The 20,595-nt window shown below is 45.1% G+C and overlaps 1 protein-coding gene across 1 annotated transcript in view; it reads right to left on the bottom strand.

The window, feature by feature from the left end:
* Positions 1 to 20,595, bottom strand: part of robo1 (roundabout, axon guidance receptor, homolog 1) — a 122,614-nt gene that overhangs the window by 91,913 nt on the left and 10,106 nt on the right. Inside the window, exon 2 of the mRNA XM_084559344.1 lies at positions 14,267 to 14,593. Within this exon, the coding sequence (XP_084415470.1) occupies positions 14,267 to 14,593 (327 nt within the window). The remainder of the gene's footprint in view (positions 1 to 14,266; positions 14,594 to 20,595) is intronic.

Genomic DNA, 20,595 nt, shown 5'->3' with positions numbered 1-20,595 from the left:
CGTTCCAGGCAAATAGACTTTCCACAAAGTCTCGCAAAGACTTAAAAGTACGGTTCTGCATGGCAGAAAACCCCCGCGTCCCTCATGCCAAAGTGAATCTTACAGGACTCTGTTCAAGTTTATGGTCAAGACGAATAACAGTTGATGTTCAAAATGAATACACTTACAGTTATATGAGGACAGCTACAATAACATCCGTGTGTCTGGAGGACAAAGATGGCTTTATGTGGCTTTGCCTCAAGGGGAATAGTTGGAATCTTATTCGGGGTGAACGGACACCATATTTTTTGATACAATTCAAGCATGAAAGCACTGCAACAGAAATTATTGTTATTTTCTTCTGTGGCAATGCGAACGAGAAAAAAGTGTCTGAATACGAGTAGCGTGTGTTCAGGTCATTGCAAATAATTTTCTTGCAGAACTGATCTTTCCCAGTCACGGCAGGCACAAATCACCGACACTGATTTGTCTCAAGAACAGGAAGAGAATGAAGAGTAAATCTTGCTCCCAAGTCTTCTCTTAAAAATGAAAAGCCAAGCCAAACTACAGAAAAAAGCTCTGTATCTGTGTGTATCCCTGCAATTAGAAATGAGTGATGTGCAGAATTGTCTCAACAATTTTTAATTACAAAGACTTTCAGTCTAAACGATTACCTGCACATTTTAGACAGAATAAGCTAACACGAATCCTGATAGAGTCAATGTGAATAAATGATGGAATATGTTGCCCAATGGGCTGAAGGTAAGCGTAATTATGGTCTTGGAATGATATTCAACATCATTATGGGACTGCTTTAACAGCTGATTAGATCAGGAATATATTCCCTTAGCGTGCTTCATATGTGGATGGTTTATAATCAAGACTGATAATATATTTAGGGAAAACTGGAGAATAGATACAGATGGCGCTGGTGGAGAGACTTCTTTCATCTTAAATTACCGTCATTAATTTTAGCATATGAAAAAAATTCTCCTCCACAAAGAAGGAACAATCGTCAAGGTGACCTCTGGGCCTGAAACATCAATGAATCAGGTGCGGGCCAACTGTTCTATTGAAGGTGGGATGTTGAAAGGAATCACAGCTACTTCAAAGAAACCGTTGGCAAACCAGAGAAAAAAGAGAACACTTATAACAGTTGGCATCAATCAATACTGGTCTAGGAAATGAATTCCCATTCTGTTGACCAAAGGCAGTGCTCGAGGCGAATCTTTATTCGGAGCCTCCACCGGAGCATGATGGCGGCGCAGAGCATGAATTACATTTAAGAGCAACTTGCATTGTGAACAAACTCTGCAGCGCTCAGGGATGAAAGCCAGCTGTCAGGCCACAGTGGCAACTGAGTGCTTCACCACTGAGGACAGTGTCTGTTTGCCAACAGCAAATAACCGCCTCTGGACCATTTAGTACCATCTCTTTTTCTTTTCTGCAAACAAAAGCAGTCTGCCACTGAGATGACACGAGCTCTACTCCGTGGCCTCTGCAGCGCCAGATCAAACACAGTGCTGTATGTGGAACGAGCCCAAAGCCAACACAGTAAAGAACTCTGAACTAACCAGAGTACATGAACACTACAAACTGCCAGGCCAACACTGAGGAATTTTAAGTCCCTTCTGTTTTGGCTAATTTGTTATCCCGGCATCTGCTTTGCATGGAAAAGTGTTCACTGGTCATGAAATCAAGTTTATGAGCCATTATGTTTCAGCGCGCCGCAGGCTATTTGGTACAGTCTTGACGCTGAACTTTGCAGATTATCATCCCTTCCAGTGAATTTAGTTTTTGCTGACACGTTAAAGGGCGTGGTCCAAAACTTAAGCTCCTTGTCTTCTGTACGTCAAGTGACCACAATTACTCTTGGCTATGCAACCGCTTGTTATTATGAAAGGAGAAAAAAAAAAAAAGGATTTAGTTGTATTATACTCCCACTTATAAGCTTTTTTTAGAAGTTGTGATCAGATGAGAGCTAAATCTGACAATGTTTAAGATGCAGAGATACAGTTTTCCGCTCTTTTGTAACACTCTCAATATTGTGCATTGATGAAGAGGGTAAAAAACATTCTAGTAAAATTTAAAGGTTTAAAGTGGTGCATTGGCATTGGGCTGCCACTCAGCAGCATAAAGAACAACAAAACTATATATATACAGAACAAAAAAATCCTCGACATAAGAGTTGAGACTGACTTTAGAGAGATATCTCAGTTGGCAAGCGCTCAAACAACCACCAAACGCAGACACATGTAGCTATAAACACACACGCGCGTACAAACAAATGTCACACAAACATGCATACACACACTCCCAGGGACACGTATGGCAGCACGCTTATAGCAAGAGAGTTGCCAGCTGTCGGAGATCTTTGAGAGAACAGAACACCACCTGTCCCCCTTATCTCCCCCTCGCGAGCCAAGAGAGGCTCTCTGTCCAACTGGAGCCACCTCATTTTCCCTCTCTCATCCCCGCGCTTAATGGCAGCTCGCTGGCTATTTTCTCTTCCACAATTTATCCCCGTCTTTGTTGTTCCTCTCGCTATCGCTCCTTCTGCATGTGTGATCTCAAAGCGCCAGATTCCGTGCAATTATTTTAAATCGCATCAAGGCTTTTTTCTGATGAGAGAGTCATTTAAATGCTGGACTAGGAGATGATACCCTGATGAAGTTTAGATGAGAGGTGAGGTGAAAGGGATACTGGCCAAGGCATCCCAGGTGACTGCTGGAAAAGCCTTTACAGTTGTCTTGACTGGAGCGCAGTCACAGCAGAGGTTAATGGACTCCGTGTAAATGGGCCTAGAATTGAGCGTCGCTGACATATGTTTTCAGGAAGCAATGTACGGTCTGTGTTTGGGTTTTGTCACTTCATTTATGTTGCCGAGTGGCTTTATGAGGCTATTACCAGACTGTTTAGTTTCTTTTGTTCCCTATTGTTATGCTTCTTTAACAAATTAAGACAAACCATAACCAAACTGTAAGGCGGGTTGGGTATGTCTGTCATGTAGTGGACAGCCTCTCCAGATGTTTCGCCTGTTTGCAGCCAGATAGGAATTCGGCCATCGGGTCAGTGACAGCGTGTGTGTGATGGGGTGCGAGGTCAACGTCTCTCTGTCTCTGTGTTTACATTATCTCACTCCTTCACCTCTCTCCTCTCGGTGCCATTGTTTTGCTTTCGGTCAGTCGAGAATTTGGGCGCAGAAAGATTGATGGAAGCCAGGCCGAAGCATGGGCAAAGTCCAACCGCAGCCAAACCTCTTTTTTTTTTTTTTTTTGCTGCTTTCTGTGTAAACACCAGCCAACATGATACCCTCACAGAACCCTGAGAGTAAGCATGGCAGGCGGCGGAATTGGGTCCCGAAAAGATGGCCTAATCAGTCTTGACTGGGGAAGCTGGGGTTAAACAAAGAATTATGCAGCTCTGCCACAGAGCACGCGATGAGTGTTAATGGCAGCTTGGCTCGAAGCTGTTATAATAAGAGAGCACTCTCTCAGGCCCTGCTCAGGCCTCGCATTAACATCTGTCCTGAGCTTAAAAGTACAGGTGTGAACACAACCAGGACGCATTTGAGCTCCGATCACTCATTTGGAGGTGGTCTGGACTCCACGGTAAGAGCCCTACAACTCCTACTATAAATGATCGCCTGAAAAGGAAAAACCCCTGTAAGTTATGTTTGCTCATTAGTAATGAGAGCCTATGAAAATACATTGTTCTTGTAACTGTTAACTAACTAAATTATACATAAATCTAAGAAAGAATTATAAATACGTGAATATGAGTAGGCTGTGTGTAATTGTGTCATAAAATAAGACATTTGAAGTATGCAAAGTTACCATGTGGAGTTAAGTCTTTATTACCAGATATTTTTCTTTCCGTGCTGCCTACAGCTCAACAGTGACACTGCCCTGCACGTGGAAGCTTCCAGAGTTCGGGTTATAATCCGAGCTTTGTGCAGGTCTCTAAAATAACCAACAAGGCAGAGATTAAGAAATAAATATGTGCGCGTTTTCAGTGAGTGAGAGAGACTATAAGGCTTGTCGCACCATGATGACCAGACAGCGCTACTGATGGATCGAAAGGGCGAAAATGCCACATGAACTCATGATCCGATCACTCAGATAATAACCAGGTCTGAACAGGGCCTCAGTCTAGAGTCTGGGCAGCCAGAGGGCCATCATTCAAGTAAAACTGTGCAGTCTGCATGTGCAGTTTCCAGGTAACAAGGCACAGTGAGAATGTGTATATAATCAAAGTGCTAATGGGCCAGAGTTCCTCTGAGAAACACACACACATACACACACACACAGGCCCATGTGCTCACACTACACAAACATATAAACAACGCACAGCAGCACTTTAGCCTGAGAAAGAATAGTGGAGGAGCCGACCACCTGTCTGGAGTTATGGTCTGGATCGTGGAAGTCAGTTTTTCAGACAACCTGTGCAACACTATAGCAGATGGAGGTCACCGCTGGCTAGCATAGCTAAAATTAACCCAGCAGCTTAACGTGAATTAAGCTGGGCCCCTGGGCAGGGAGCCTGGATCCCACAGGATCTGGGTGGGTGCCGGGCAGAGAGTAACGGGCCGACGGGGACCAGACCGCAGCTGAGGAAAGGTTTCACAACATCAACAGGGGCCCCCGTCTGTCTCGGAGCAGTTACGCCAACTCCTCCGAGGTTGAAAGTGAATTTACATGGCAGTGGTGAACCTTGGGTAATGTGATTAAATCCTGGCAACACACTGAGCGATGATTAACTTATTCTCTCCCCTCTCTGTGCCCTTCCATGTTGCTTCTTGCATCTCTGTCAGCCAATCAATAAGCTATTATAGCTCCGAACAGTGGGGTAAATTAACTTAAGGCTCCACCTGCAGAGTCGGCACTCTCTACTAATCCCATTGGCAGGGAAAAATGCGACTGGACGCAAAGGCCAGGTCTGGAGATCATCTGCTACCACACACTGATTATTGGCATGAGGCTCAGAGACAAAGGGAAACGGGCTCTACAGTCCAAACATGCTGCATTATAATCAGGCAGTAGTGGTGGCAGTAAGTCATATTGTGCCTCTTAAGAGTAGTGGGTAACACTACACTACAAGTACAAGAGTGGAATAATGGTTAAACAAGTCTTGAAAACTGGCATCATTGTCAAAAACTAAGCTATTCTTAATAGAAGTGAAGAACTCCAGGGGGAAGAAAATGACTGTCTATATCCCGCCTGATCACTGAAGGGCTTTCTATCCCATCCATCAGACGTGAGCCAATTGACTAAATAGAGCTGACAGATTAGAATCTGATACTAGTGTAAGATGGCAAGAGAGCGGCCTGGAAGAGAGAATAGAAATGTCACCCCCAAGCCTGACAACAGCTCTATGGTCATACAACACCGGGCCTCACTGAGTCAGATGTCAGCTATTTCAAACTTACCCACAGCAACACCGACTACTGTTTGATTTTTGAATGGATCCTCTCCACATTTCTCCTTTTACACATGACGTCCCCCTGTCTGTCTTTTATCCAACTCTTTGCCGGTATATGGTTACACGGAGATCCTTTTGTGCCTTCGCCACACCCTGTTCAGAAAGGTCAAAGAGGCACAAAGAAGAGGTGAGGGTGTTTCTGTTCTATTCACTACTTAGCCAAGCTGCCCTTCTCCTTATGGTCCTAATTACACTATTGTATATGTTTACATACCCCTCCATTGAAGATGATTACGTTCGCCGCGCATGTAGTTAAGCCCGAGGTGCATAAACAACATTCGCTAGGTTAATAAGATGAGGCAGTTGTTTAAACATGTCAAGCAAAACCTTTCGGATACGACCTGCATACTCTCAGTTGTGCTCAGCGATAGTTTGTTGCTTTTCCTGTCCATCCATTTCTTCACGCGTGCTTTGTCATTAGTTCACAATGACAGCGCTAATAGAGTCAGTCCCTTCATTTGTAACGTGACCCGGCATGTTGAAAATCTGCGGCTGAGAAATGAACTGCTGGCATTAGAGGCAGAGTTGGGATAACAATGAGCTTCCACAAGAAACACACCGTGGCATCTGTGACACGACAAGGAGAAACTAATTTTCTCCCAATTGGCGCCTTAATGATCAGATTAACTACCGCGGCAACCAAGGACAATTAGATGACAACCGAATGCCATCGTGTAGCCCCTGTTTGCGTCCGTCACTGACTGATGGCCGAGATGTGACTGTATCCACAGTAAAGCAGCAAGAAGACTGCATTTCATTTGCAGCGAGATAGGACGAGGCAGATCATTATCAGTGTTTGGGTCTGCTGCTTACCTCACCAGCTCTTCCTGCCTGTCACGCTCCAGGCTCAGCAGCATGCTACAACTCTGATAAAATTTCAGATGTCTTTTTTTTTTTTTTTTTTTCTCCCCCATCCTCTCTCCTTTGCAGATGTCTTGGAAATACACCCCCCTTGCTTCAGTCTTTCTCTCTTTATCAGGTCGCAGTCAACAGAGTGAGAGAAAGCAAAACAGTGGGAGAGCTTCAGAAGGAGAAGCAGAGAGTGGACAGGAAAGGAGGAGATAGCATGTTGGAAGGGGAGATATATCACGTAAAGAGTGATACCGAATCACAGCAGAATTAGCCTGCCTGTGGATACTGTTGATGTGAACGGCGACCACAACACCCAACTGCCTGTCAGCACCCCAACAAACCCTGCAAAGCTACAAATTACATCCATGTTAGGGATCAAACAAATAAATGTACCGCATACGTAGATCACAGCTTCCACGGTTCACTGTAAGCCGGTGCGTTTGTACGCGCAACATATTCTAGTTTAGTCCCTCGTTCCTGCTAAGCTGTTTACGAGGCTAATGAATGTGAAGCCTTTCACGGCGTTTAAAAGTATAAATGGAGGGTTTCACTTTTGGGGAGTGCATCTCTGCCCACGAGCAAACTGTTGGCTAGCATGTTTGTGTACAACACACACAGGGTTAACCGCAGACAGGCGAGAGGCTGTGTCTCACGAACAGCACTAAAAACCCCAAAGTGAGATCCACATTCAGAAATATATACAAGTGAAAAGAATGCTCCGAGAACCCACTGATTGTGTTTACATGACTTTTCAGACTAGTCAGACTACTGTTACATGACATAATAGTGGTAGTAGTAGTGTAGTAGTAGTGTGCATGTAAAACATTTGTTTTATGATCCAACAATGCTATAAATTGCTTCATTGAGTAAGTGGATCATCCCACAGACACTTGATCAGTTTGGGATCTAGTGAATTTGGTGGCCAGGTCAACACCTTGTGCTGTTCTTCATGTTTTGTTTTTTTTTAATTGTTCCTAAACTGTTTTTGTGTGTGTGTGCCTGTGTCAGGCTGCATGTTGAGTGTCATTGCTATGGGATCTGAAAGTTTCCCAGCAGAACACTGAATGGTCACAAGACGGCCAATGTTATTCACTTCACCTGTCAGTGGTCATAATGTTATGGCTGACTGAGTTAGAATTTACTTGGAGGACAGCTGCAAAGCAATCAATGTGTGTAAAATTGCCGGTCTGCTTCCTGGTGAGGTCGAGGGAAAAAACAGGCCATCACAAGATCCGTGCATTCTCACCTCAGCTAGACGGAGTGTACCCCTGGTGCACACTTTTCTAACTTTGGCAAAATGCTGGCCGCAAACTCCTGAAGTTCCAGACTCCAAACCCCTTAATCCTCCCTAACTCCATCGTCTCGGATCGAGGAGCATGATAGAAGGTCTCAAGCGAGGGCTTAACCCAGGTTTAATAACCAGAGTATGTCCGCAGAGCAGAACGCCCCCGTCATATGACCAGACACCAGAATGCGGGCGCGTATGCACACACACAAGCCTCACAGACACATAAACACGCACACACACGGTCGCGAGACTCTCTGGTCACAGGAGGGGCTGAGACCAAGAAGAGATTACACCCACAACACGAGTAATACCGAGGTCTCTGCAGAAGAAGTGGAGATTAGAGTCAGCAGAATACATTCATCTGGTGCTCATAAGCACTGACACACAGCTTAACCACCAAGAGCATTTTTTTCCACATATGAAAGAGACATATGAAAAAGATCCACATTAAAATACACTTTGAAACTACACACAAACAACACAGATAGTTTTTAAGAGGAGGGGAAGTGACTGCACTCTGCTATCAGCGGTCCTCCTGAGTGGTAGTACAGGACCACTGCACTCAAGTGCCCCACATACTGTATCTTATCTGCGCTAGACTAGCACTTCATAATGTTAATATCATACTTCACTATCCTGGGACCCAACAACCGTCCTGCCCATACACCCGTTCTGCACTATAGCCAGAGGCAGGGATTACACAGAGATGAATAAGCAGTCACTGTGGCGACCGGGAAGGGGAAAAAAAAAAAGGAACAAAAAAAAAAAAACAGAGCGAGCTCTGACGCACAAGAGTTTAGGGAAGTGTCCAGACACTGAGCTGTGCAGTAGCGCTACTTTTTCAAAGACGTACCGAGATATCTGGGCTATGTCACTGTATGTGAATGGGGTGGACTGCACAGAAATAGAGTAAAGTGTTTAAAGTGGACTCCATAAGTCAGAGTCCCCTTCTTCCCCTCACGTCCTTGTTAACGGAGACAAGTCATTTCCGACATTAATGCACAGTGAGAGGAGATCTGAACAAATGAAAGAAGGGGATGTCAGGGTGAAACATTTGTTTAGAGCATTGAAAGTATTTAATTTCCATAGTGAAGGCAAACATCTATCACGCTACAGCGACTAGCTTAAAATAGGATTTTTAAATGTCACCATTAAAATGTACCTTATGCTCTGTGTTTATTGGTTTATGGTGACATTTCCCCTTAATTCCATCTGTGGCAGTCTGATAAGGCAGATGATAAGATACACAAGAGGCTGCTGAACGTTCAAAACGCTGCCCTGCTTTGTCTTATGAAAAAGTACACGGAGTACAAAAGGAGCACATGTCTATCGTGTCTTCTCTGGCCCAGCGGGCTGTCAGAGACGGTTGGAGCATGGGGTGATTGATGGGATTTTGAGCGGGCTCCTTTTGCCCATGTCAGTACACCTACCCCTTCAGCTCGAGCACAGCCTTTTTTCACACAACACTCCACTAGACATTGTTCAATAGACCGGTGTACACACACACACATACACTGACAGATTGATTGAATCAAAGACAGACAACACACTCCTCAAACACAGGAAGTCTTGCCTCACCCAACCTTGTTCTTCATTCTCATGTAAACCAATCCACTCGCTAGGTTCTCCCACTCTGCGGGATGTGTGTACTCTTTAGGCTCGGTGCCAGTGCGCGCTGTAAAACAACACAAAGCGCCTGAAACTCTGCTTAAAAAGCTGCCCTGCTTCTCTGCCCCGGCTCTTATCTGCCGCTACTCTACTCTTTTCCCGTGGTGAGCATTTTTTCAGCGCTTGGCCTCCGTTCTTGCCAGCGGTATTAGATTTAGAGGAGGGAGGGCTGTGCGTGGGCGAGGTTGTGCCTCCATGTCTGTGCTCTGAAAATCCCCAAATGAGTGTGACATTTGACACATTTTTACATGACTGAAAGAGGCACAAGCATCTCTTTTCCCTTCGCTTCAGAGCGCTGTCACTGCGGGGAGCGACGGCATCATTTTAGATCGATCATGTCAGCCAATATCTGCCGGGATGCATCTTACATATGTGGTCCGCGTGGCACGCATCCAGGTCACGAACAAGAACAGCATGCTAACAGAAGCCTTGCTGTGTATCTCAGAAATTCTCCTCTCAAACTGGCATTTAGGTATCGACCAAATACAGCAAATGGACACTCAAGGTTTAATTACATGGATTTCATTGATTTATGCAAACAGCCTGAAGTGCTAAAGATGCTAAGTTCAACAGACCACACGGAACACGCATGATAAAAACGGCGCTCTGCATATATGGATCAACAGAAGACTAATTGAAATGCATGCGTTACACATATCTTCCCTGCAGAGGTTTCACAGACACTGAGCTGACAGTTGTGTGCTGTGGGGAGTGTAATTAGACAGTAGCCAGTTGTTTCCCATGTACTGCAATTTCAAGATTAACAGCACTGGACTGAAATAGCCTCGAACAACGGCACACACCCAAGCAGCAACTCGGAACAAGATAAACTAAAAGAAAACACGATTTATTAAATTAGCACACAGGAATCCGGTTTACAGCCAAGATCGTACAATGCAAAAGTTTTCACCTAAGTTCGAAAGCCTGACTTTTCATAGCCAGTTCAGCTTGGACAGCCGCACGTGCGTAAGCCACCAGGCCTTGGGATTGTATAAGGGGGTCTGCATTCCAACATAAAACAGATTGGATTTGAGGCCAGGGAGCGTCTGTGGTGCGGAGCCCACGCCTCAGCTGCACGTTGACTCATGAAGCAGACCCTGACTGTGCCGTTTGCACCAATTTGCTCTGAACCTCCCTGAGACAAATAACTGCCACAGAGCTGAAACATACTCTGCCTCCAGTCCCCTTGGCAGCTCGCCAGCACACTCACTGCTGCTTCTGCTGGGGTTTAGCTGTTCAGATTGCCTGCTCTTGCTCTCATATTCTCTGCTGCTACTCTGCTCATAGTTTTTTTCTTTTTTGCCTTTCTCTTCACCTCAGAGTCTCATTTTACATTTACAACTTCTTAATATTTGCTGAGCTGAAAGGGGAGGTTAAAAGGAGCTTGAAATGTCCAAAAAATAAATAAATAAACTGAGATAACTGTAAGCAAGAGGATGATGAAACTGAGAGTCGGAGAGCTTCTGCAATAAATTCACTCTTTTAATAAGTTAATGAAAGGCATACACCATCGCAAATAAATAATTTATCTGCAGTGAAAGAAGCTGCTTCAGTCGCAGACCTTATTCTGTTTTAGATAATAGAAGTGGAGAAATAATGGACGCGAGAGAAGTGAAATGGGGGAGGGCAGAGAAGAGAGAAATGTGAGATAAAGTAAACTCAAATGTTATGTGTCAAGAAGAGCGGTTTAGTTTGGGAGGGGTTGAGCTGAAGGGTTACAGCATAAAGACCTCAGCCCTTTGAGAGTCGACAGATGCAGTACAAGGGAGAGAGACAGGCGGGTCCTCACATCAGTGGGAGGTGGCTCTGCTGCCTTTAAGCTGGCGCATGCCAGCCAACTGTCTCCCAGTCTGCAGATGACCCTTCAGCATGGCCCGAAATCTGTCAGGATGAACCCTGCCGCCTTCAACACATCTGACGCCCTGACCTCCCCCCCACTAATCAGAGAGTCAGTGAGGCCAGCTGGCTGCACATGGTGACAGAGATTTCACAGCAGCATCGAGATCAATGGGATTCTGAGATAAACTTGGCTGCAGAGAGTTATAGGCAGTGGACCAAATTCAAGTAAACATCCCTTTGCTTCTGTTGTTAGTGGCTGTAAAAAGTAAACCCTGCCTCTGGAGAGAGGAATCCGTGTGTGGATATGAGGCCCGTAGCCAGGACTGTGCGGTCAGCTCCGCGCATTCAGCCAGGCCACTAGACAGCAGGCCCTGAGGTTATCGCTCGCTGAAGTGGAGCAGTGTGCCGTCCATTACCTCACTTTACTATCTCTACATTCAGGAAGAGGGAAACAAGCTATTCATAGAGCCTCTCAGGGCCTCATGCAGAGCACACGGTGAGGCAATCTGCTGTGATATGTCACAGAATATACAGTAAATTGCTCACATATGGTATTTTATTGTATGCACTGCATGTGTCTGCCAGTAAATGCTAAATAATCAAAGTGCATTTCTTCACTATATGATGTGTATGCACACAAATCTGTTAATTAATAAAGGTAAGTAGATGAGCAGTTGCTTTTCTATTCTTCTGTTACTTGTTCATTTACCTCCTGGTGTTTATCTTTTATGTGCTCTGTGAAAATGAATGGCATCTGAAGGCTCACATCATGGAAACATGATCGCAATTTTAAAAACAAAACACCTTCTAGTAACAATGTAGAACTAATTCCAGTGTAGTCTTACTACTTTATTTATCATCTGGCTGTCCTCGAGCACAAAGAAAGCTCATTATTCGACGGTGACATCTCCAATGTAAAGAAAACAATAACAGAAAAGGGAGAGAATCCTATCTTAAGCTTGTTTGAAAACACAAGGCAAACAGGATTCATGGTAAATGCATTAGCCCTGGCTTTGGGTTAAGAGGCCGAGATAGAGAGATTGTGGGCTCCACTGTACACGTGGTTAATGATAAACCAAACAAACTGGGTTAGCTCTCGTAGACTGGCAAAACAGGACTTGTTGAAACTTGGATTATGTTAACAATCGCTGGTGAGTAAGGGGAACTGTAAAAGCCAGGCTCTTAGAATAACATCTCCAAAAAGTTGTGTTTTTAGCTTTTAAAGTGAAAACGTTAAGGAGGGAGAACGAGGCAAAGTAAACACAATTAAAACCGTGACTTCCTTTTTTGGAGTTTCATTGGAAATGAAAAGCTTTAGCTGTTCTTTCAACTCCGAGTCTGGGTTCAACAGTCTTGTCTACAACGTGTAGCTCCTAACAGCATCAGGATGGCGAGCATCTTTAACGGCTGCACGATGCTTTAAAGGTTTCTCGTCCCCTCACGGGTCAGATTTATAGCTTGTGGTTTCTTCACTCCGGAGTTTAAACGCAGCCCTGTAAAGAAATCAGTTTCTAGGCTTTTTCTTTTTCTTCTGCCTTTTTTTATTTTTCTCGTAGGCATGGTTCCATCCCGGTTGCTCCGACAACATAATTATATGTAGTTAAGCATGGGCTGCAGAGACGGGTGGGTGAGAGACACCAGCTAAGCGAAAAGGAGAGAGAAAGAGAGAGAGAGAGGGCTGGAGCACGGTGGCTTGTCATTACGGGTCTGTTTGAACCTTGTACAGAATAAGCAGCCCAAACTTGAGACAGAGCCAACGGTGCTCTGTGCTCCGGTCCTCAAGATCCCCGCCAAGTGTCTTGTTATTTTTTTTTTTTCTACTCTGAAAATCTGCCTGTAAGATAAACACTGCACATCGTCTACTACGAGGAGGAAAAATATTTTTAGCATCATGACCTATAGAAACTTGTGAATGTGCAAAACTTGCACGCTCATGTGTTTTTGTTAAATCGTGCAGAACTGTCGTTTTTATTTGGCCGAGAGCGGCTGGGAATATGTATTACGGGATTACTAGCAGAGCTCATGGAGTGCAGCATAAAACCCTAACGTCTGATCGGGATGCCTCTAAAACGTCTCTGATTTAATCTGATCTTACTTTATATTTCACTTAGCTGAGGAAAATAGCTTTAAAAAGTACAGTGGAGGAATTTCGCCTCATCTGTATTCACCAGAGATGCCACTAATACAGCAGAAATTCCAAAACTATACACTGCAAGCATCTGACTGACAACTCATACCAAGACCATTACCTTCAAAAAAATGCCAGCAGCCCGTGCCCAGTCCCCCCCTCACACTCCATATTCATTCACACATTAAAACACACACACACACACACACGCACAATTCTTTCTTTCCCCATCTTGATTAGATTACAGTGAAGCGGCTTGGTGACAGCCTCTGGGCATGCTAGAGGAGCGGCTGATATCTGAGCTCTCCTCCTCAGCCTTCACTCTCAGCCAGTCAAGAGAGCAAAGAGATAATATATCCGAAGAGCTGACCTCACCAGCGAAAGCGGCTTTTAAAAAAATCATGGGAACAAATTTGTCAACACTGGCCACGACTCACAAAAAGACTAAAGGGTTTAGAAAGAGTATTTACTTCTCCTGCACTGCCTACCCACCGACTGCCAAATGTTATCCTTGCTAATATGTCTTAAAGCCTGCTTGTTCATTCTAGAGATGCTTAAATCCACTTTAAATCAAAGCTGGTCTGCCATCGCATGGGAGTAGCAGTAAGTTAAAGGCGACTCTTCAATGAAATGAGTGCTCTTCGTTGAAAGATGACTAAACGCGGACACAATGATTGCATTCCTTTCGATATAAAACCACATATCTATCTCTCTGACAAAAAGCAGAAGAAGGGCCAAAACAGAAAGGGCTTTGTTCCTATTGTTGCTCCTGACCACCTACCAAGGGCCCTTTAGAGAAGCACTCACCCTGGAATGATCAGGCCACTTCTCCCCCAAGGCTCCACAGGCCTACAGAGACTGCAGGGCCAAACACATCCTGCCCATCTCCTGAGAGATTATCCAACCCAATGAACCTATTGAGCACAGAAACACTAGAAAAATCTGGAGCCCGCTATTCAGCTCCATCTGAACCCAAACTCTTCCATTCACAGCAGCGGCGAGGAGGAAACAGGAAGACATGCTGCACTTACTGGCTACTTCCAGCGAGGCGTTGTGGCTCACTGCTTCTCCCAGGTAGTTGCGAGCAACGCAGACGTAAGAACCCTCGTCCGGTTTGCTCCGTCTCCCGTGGACGATGCGCAGGAAGAAGAGGGAGCCGCTGGGCAGCAGCATGCGCTGAGAGCGGGGATTGTCCCTGTCCGTCTCCACGCGCTCTCCATCCTTGTACCACTCCACCGTCGGGGTCGGTCGCCCCTCCGCTTTGCAGTTGAGAGTGGCGGGCTCCCCTTTGGAAACAATCAGGTCGGACGGGTGCTCCACAATCCGGGGTGGGGTGTCCTCTTGTCGCAGACGGGATCCTGAGAACAAATTACAGAAATTAAACTTTATATCGGCAAGGGTTTACTTTTTGCAACTTGAGTGGATTTTTAAATTTCGTGATAATAAAACCTGGTACAGAGTCATACAAGCCTGTTGTTGTGGACTATTTCTACTCAATATGTGCAATTAGCAACTGACTCTACCAACATAATCAATATTATACTCAACTTTGCAGGTCCACTGTATGGAATCATGTATATTGCATTTAAATACATCTGAATTTTGTAATTAGATTAAAGCATTTCTTTAGGTGCAATCAGAGGTAATACTGATGCAAGTAGTGAAGAACAAAGTCACCCTTTAATTACAGTAACAGCTCCGTACCCAGTAAAGGTGAACGGTGCTGCAGCTGTCTGACTCTGTCATTTCTCAGATCAAAGGGCAGAAAAGAAGAAAAGACGGCAACGGTAAACAAGCATATGACACACCTCGAAGGTAAAAGGAAATTAACAGATAAAAGATAAGATATGGGTGCACCGCATAGCTTACTGACAAAGGAGGTGGAAGAGAGGAGATTACACTGTTGGAGAAAGACAGAGTAGCGCCAACAGCAGTGCCACGGGGGTTAACACCCCAGTGCTATATCTGGTCATTACTACTGCTCTCCGACCAGTCAGCCGTGGCTATCAAACCTGCTTTACATGCAAATTAGCTTCCTGTTGTTAATTCCTGAAGGGTGCGTCGCGATGGCTGGGAATGTATTGTGTGCCTACACATAAAAGTGTGTGTGTGTGTGTGTTACAGAGAGAGCGAGAGAGAGAGCACTTTCCCTCCTCACTGTTAACTCCCAGCATAGGCCTACGGAGCCCATTCAGCACCAATTAAAGGGAGTTCGGTCTAATTGGAGGCACAGGCCCGCAATTAATTTGCCCAGCGTCCCGTGAACTTGCCACATTGCCTCATTTATGTGCCACCCCCCCCTCCAATCACCCCGCCCCAGTTACCCCCACAATACCGGTGCTGAGGAGGCATCTTCTTGTGGTGGCCATACATTTTAGGTAAAGTCAGCATAATTAGTGACAGCTCCTTGGGAAGATTAATCACTTCGACGCAAATGTGTAGCGTGGTCAATGAAATATAATTAATCCAGTATCCCGAGGAAGGGCATCGTGATCACGGGTCTTTTCAAGTTATCCCTAAACTGACGATTATTAAAAACTGGGGGTTACGCCGATTTTGTGAAAATTACCTGATTGATGGAGGTCATCAGAACTGTCTATTCTTTTCTGTCAGAGGGTCGACTCGGTGCATGCATCTTCTACTCAAATCTATCACAAGCCTCTTTCCTTTAGTTTAACCTTAATATGCTGCACATGTGTTTTCCAAAACGACCGGTCACACAGACTGCAGCGAGGAAATAACACCACAAACAGCGAATGAGTTAACGCTTAATAGGCTGGGACACGCAAGGCCACTGATTATTTTTTAACCCATTTAATTTCAACTCAATTTTAAATGAGAATCTGTCATATCCAGGCACTCTAGGTCAGGGGCTTGCAATATTACAGAGAGAAATCCAACAATCCATCCCCCACACAAGCAAGCACATGGTGACACTTTACATTCGTTTTCAGATTACCGATGGAAATAATTAAAAGAAATCCTGCCCTCGAGATGCAAGAGCGCATTCAGAATCATCCCGCAACAGCAACTCTATTTGATCTGAAGCTATTAGAATAAACGTCAATCAGCTGTTTCGTTATTTTGTGGCCGTGTGACGAAATAAGATAAAGTTCTGCGCCGAAACCCCTGTAATCCTGAATCAAGTCGTCGTCCTGCGTGTCGGACACTCCGCGGGTATAAAGAACCCGTTTCTGAGAGACAGATGGAGAATTAGAGAGTGAAGCATTGAGCCTTTAGCAAGAATGATTTTGTTTTCTATCTGGCTCTGAAAGAGTTTATAAAAAATACATATCTACGCTTCCTGGCTATTGGAGCTGTTTGAAGCACCACCAGGCTAATTAACCCCCATTTGTAACCTGCTCTCATCAAAGGCCCTATGAATATACAGCCCATATGCAAACAAGGTTCAACCCTTTGGTCGGGCGGCGTGGAGCACGGAGCTCGGCAAACACTTCACACTCCGCCAGCGTACTCCGCCGGACCATTACCACCGCGGCAACTGCACCGCCGCCCTTCACCAGACAAGGCAGGCTATAGTATGTTTTATTAAAGAGGACTTTGAAGAGCTCCGCCGCTATCTGCTCTGCCCGTTCCCTTCCTGATTTAGATAGCTCCTCTCTAATTTGAAATGGTCTGAAGTTTGGGGTTTTATAGGGGAGCCATTAACTATTTACACGTGGCCCAGTGAGAGGAAAGCTGAGAGCGGCGCTGCGTTTGATCAGAGGCTGCTTACTGGAGATGATTAAGATGCAGACAGAGAATACAATATACGCTGAAACACGGTATCCTGTTACCAAGAAGCTGGTAAATAAATATTCAGCAGTTCATGTACAGCACTAATAAGTGTTTCGTGTGTGATTCCTGAGAGTGAGCACGTGTTTTCAACAGTGAGTGGGTTCAGGCCTGTATCAGTTACACAATGCTATTATCCTTTCTTTGTCCCTGATTGGATTTTCTGCGTACATACTGCATATTTCTGTGTGTGTGTAGGCTTTTCCGTGCTGGTGCTATCAAATACTTAGCGTGAACTCCATTATTACAGCTCCCCTACCCCTCACCAGTAGAAAAAAAAAAGACATGGGCAGTGTGCAGACTTATTCTGTCACGGATCAAAAGCTCCCGTGCAGCTCGCTACAGGTGCACGCTTTTGAGACGGCCAGCGAGCTAACGTCTTTCCTTCTGCAGGACGCGCAGAAGACCAAATATGAGACAGAAACAAGAGACGAGCAGAGTGCACTCTTTACAACCGAGCCAATCTGCTCATGGTCTCTTTCTCGCTTCACTTTGAGTCCTCTAACCCTCCCTCTGTTTCAAAGCGCTGCCCTTCCTTCTCCTCTGCTGCTTTCAGCCACCCTCTCTCCTATTTTCTATCCCCCTCTTCCCCTCCTCTTTGCTTCCAGACAGAGAATGTGAGATGAGCTAATGCAATACACAGCCTCACCAAAGGGAAGCTGGGACTTCTACTGCGAGGATCTGATCGATTGGTGCCTGAGGCAGGATTCTCTTTCTCCCTCTCACTTGCTGGAGCGTTCGCCGTTTCTTTATTCTCATTTATTCACATAGGCACACTCGCATATACACAAAGTTAAACTATGCTTGAGGGAGCCTTTGCTCGCTGTGGAGGTAATTAAAAAAACAACAAAAAAAACAACAATTCTCTGTGACTTCTCTTACTTCTAAAAGCAGTCTCAGTAACGAACAACGAAGCCCAACAGCAACAACGAGCGCGCAGATTTAAAAAGCCCCAGACCGGTCCATACAGCCGCCACAAGGGTCCGGACCTAGACATTGACCTGTACACTATAGGCATGCTAGGATTTACGAAGACCTTCAGGCATTTGCTCACTATGAAATCCTTTTCCCGCCTCGAGTCATTGATAAACATGGAATAATGATGGATTTGTGATGCTTCTAAAGCAGTCACAGATATTTTGCTGGCCATTAGATCAGCAGGCACACATTGTATATTGAAATTTTGGCTACCACCTTCATATTGATTCATCTGTGTCTTGGGGCAAAACTTGATTTTCGTCCTGCAACATAAGTGCACGTGCAGGGAATCTATAATCCTCAAGATAAGCATGATTCCTCAGTAATATACATAAGAAACATCCGGCTACTCATCAGGCAAACTCTTAACAAGTAAACTATCAAAACTATGAATAGCCGAGATGTCAACTACAAGAGAAAATAATGACGTCTATAAAGCCTGCAGCTTTGTGGTGCTACAAAGCTTACATGTCTTGGAGGTAGCTATTGATCTTAACTATTCTAACTAAAAGCAGAGGCCATGCAAAGACCCTGCAACAACCTTGAGTCTGAACAGCCTCAGGACAAGAAAAAAGCCACAGAGGGTTAGCTCTGACAGAGCAAAGGCCAGGCTTTAAACACGGCACTTTTTGCCCTTTGCAATTAAAAGCTTGTGTACACCCACAGGAAACGTCGTGTGTAGAGCATTTTTTACCGCTAATCACTCTCCACTTAATAAGTCTGCACACGAAGAGAGACAGAATCAGGAGAATCAGAATGCTAGGCCAAAAAAAGAAAAAACACAAAATCACCTAGCTGCTCTAATCAGTTCAGGTCCACTGATTTCCCTCACTGTAAAGGAAAAGAGGCCTCGGTCTCTCACAGCTCTTTTCCATGGCTACAATCTTGGCAGAGTGTGAGGAAGGGGAAGGCAGCCAAGCACCTGCCCTTTACCCCACAGGATCCACAGGGGAGAAGGACGGTGAAGCAATTTAGATCTGTTGTCACTTTAGTCCCCTGAGGTACGGCGATGGGATAATGTGTCTACTTCCTTGAATGATAGAACAACTCCACAATGCTGCGTCGTTCATTCCAGTTCTTGTTATGGAACAAAGGATATCAGCCAGGAATTTATATTTGATTATATAAAGTCAAATTGTGGAAAACTTTAATTCCCCTCCTATAAAGATGCTCAAGGTCATAGAACCTCATAAAAACAGACACTAAAATTGAAAGGTGTTGCGGGAGTCATATTATCACACCCCATATCAGATTTCCAGCTGCGCAACGGCAGAGATATGCAATATGGATCCATGATAAGGGAGGGCAAGCACAGTAGGGCACTCCCTATCTACAGCCCCATTAATCTGTGATTAGGGGACTTAAGAGGGATTTATGGCAGAGATAAGAGCAGAGGGTGTGTCCCTCGGGGTAGCCAGGCACAGACTGGAGCCACGCCTGCTCGGGACAGGGGCCGGCCAATAAATGAGTGAACGCAAAAGAAAAGGCACCCTTTTCTGTTGAATTAGAGGAGATAACGGGGAGAGAGGGCAGAGATAAGAGGGGAGAGACGGAAACAGAGAGAAAAGGCGAGGTACTGTACTCCTGCTGATCAGATGACATTAACAGGAGAGTGAAACCGAATCTTTTACCGTTTCAAACTCTGAATCCCACCCTGGAACGGGCCGCATGAATGACTTTGCCAGTTGCATCAGATCAGACCTGTTTTTAATGTTACACAAGGCTATCGTTTACACTCCTAAGAGGCAGGATTAGAGCCCTGTGTGCGAGTGTGTATGGAGATCCAAAGGTGGGGCGGTGGAGGGGGATGATGGATATCTTTATGGCCTCTTTCCCTCCTCATCTCTTTGTCTACATTTACCAAACAGAGCGGGGTATGGTTACCTCCCTTATACTACAGACGCAATTGAGAACCGATATCAGTTTCCAAAAAAAAAAAAATGGTACCTCTGTCCAAATTTGAGCCAAGAAGCACTCCACCAACAAGCAGCACAACAACACACAATTTGATTGTGTATCTGGATTTGCTGTTGCAGAAACAAGACAAAGCTTGTTTGGTATTATTAAGGCCATGAACTGAGCTGTCTACCGACAGGGGCGTCTCCACAACGATCACTGCGCTAGTCTTTCAACCAAATCTTAATCAAACAATAACAGGGTATGATAGACAGGAAACGTGGCATTACATTAAAGTAAGATCAGCGACTTATTAACTTCAACAGAGCACGCGCCATTATTGAAGTGTTAACAGGACCCGAGATCAGTCAGAATACCTTTATCACTGTAGTTGCCTTTGATCGCTGTGCCGCTCACACATCATATGCAATAAAGTGGTGACAAATCTGCACATGATACCATAAACAAGCAGCTCTCCTGCCTTTTGCTTAGGGCCAAGGGTTACTAACATAAGCTCCCGGGCTCTGGGATATTCAAGCTGAAAGCTCATAGGGACCGACGGAGGACTCAAAGGCCCGAAGCACCACCCTCAGTTCCTGGCTGTGTCAGCTGGGAAACAGATCCCTGGTTCTCTCCCGGCAAGGCGGGCCAGGTTGGGAGTTAGACGGCGCAGCTAGAGTGCTCCTTTGGG

Source organism: Chelon labrosus (genome assembly GCF_963514085.1).
Source record: "Chelon labrosus genome assembly, chromosome: 13".
In the NCBI taxonomy this organism is placed as follows: domain Eukaryota; kingdom Metazoa; phylum Chordata; class Actinopteri; order Mugiliformes; family Mugilidae; genus Chelon; species Chelon labrosus.
Note: the sequence above shows the minus strand (reverse complement) of the source record. Positions and strands in the feature narration are given on the sequence as shown.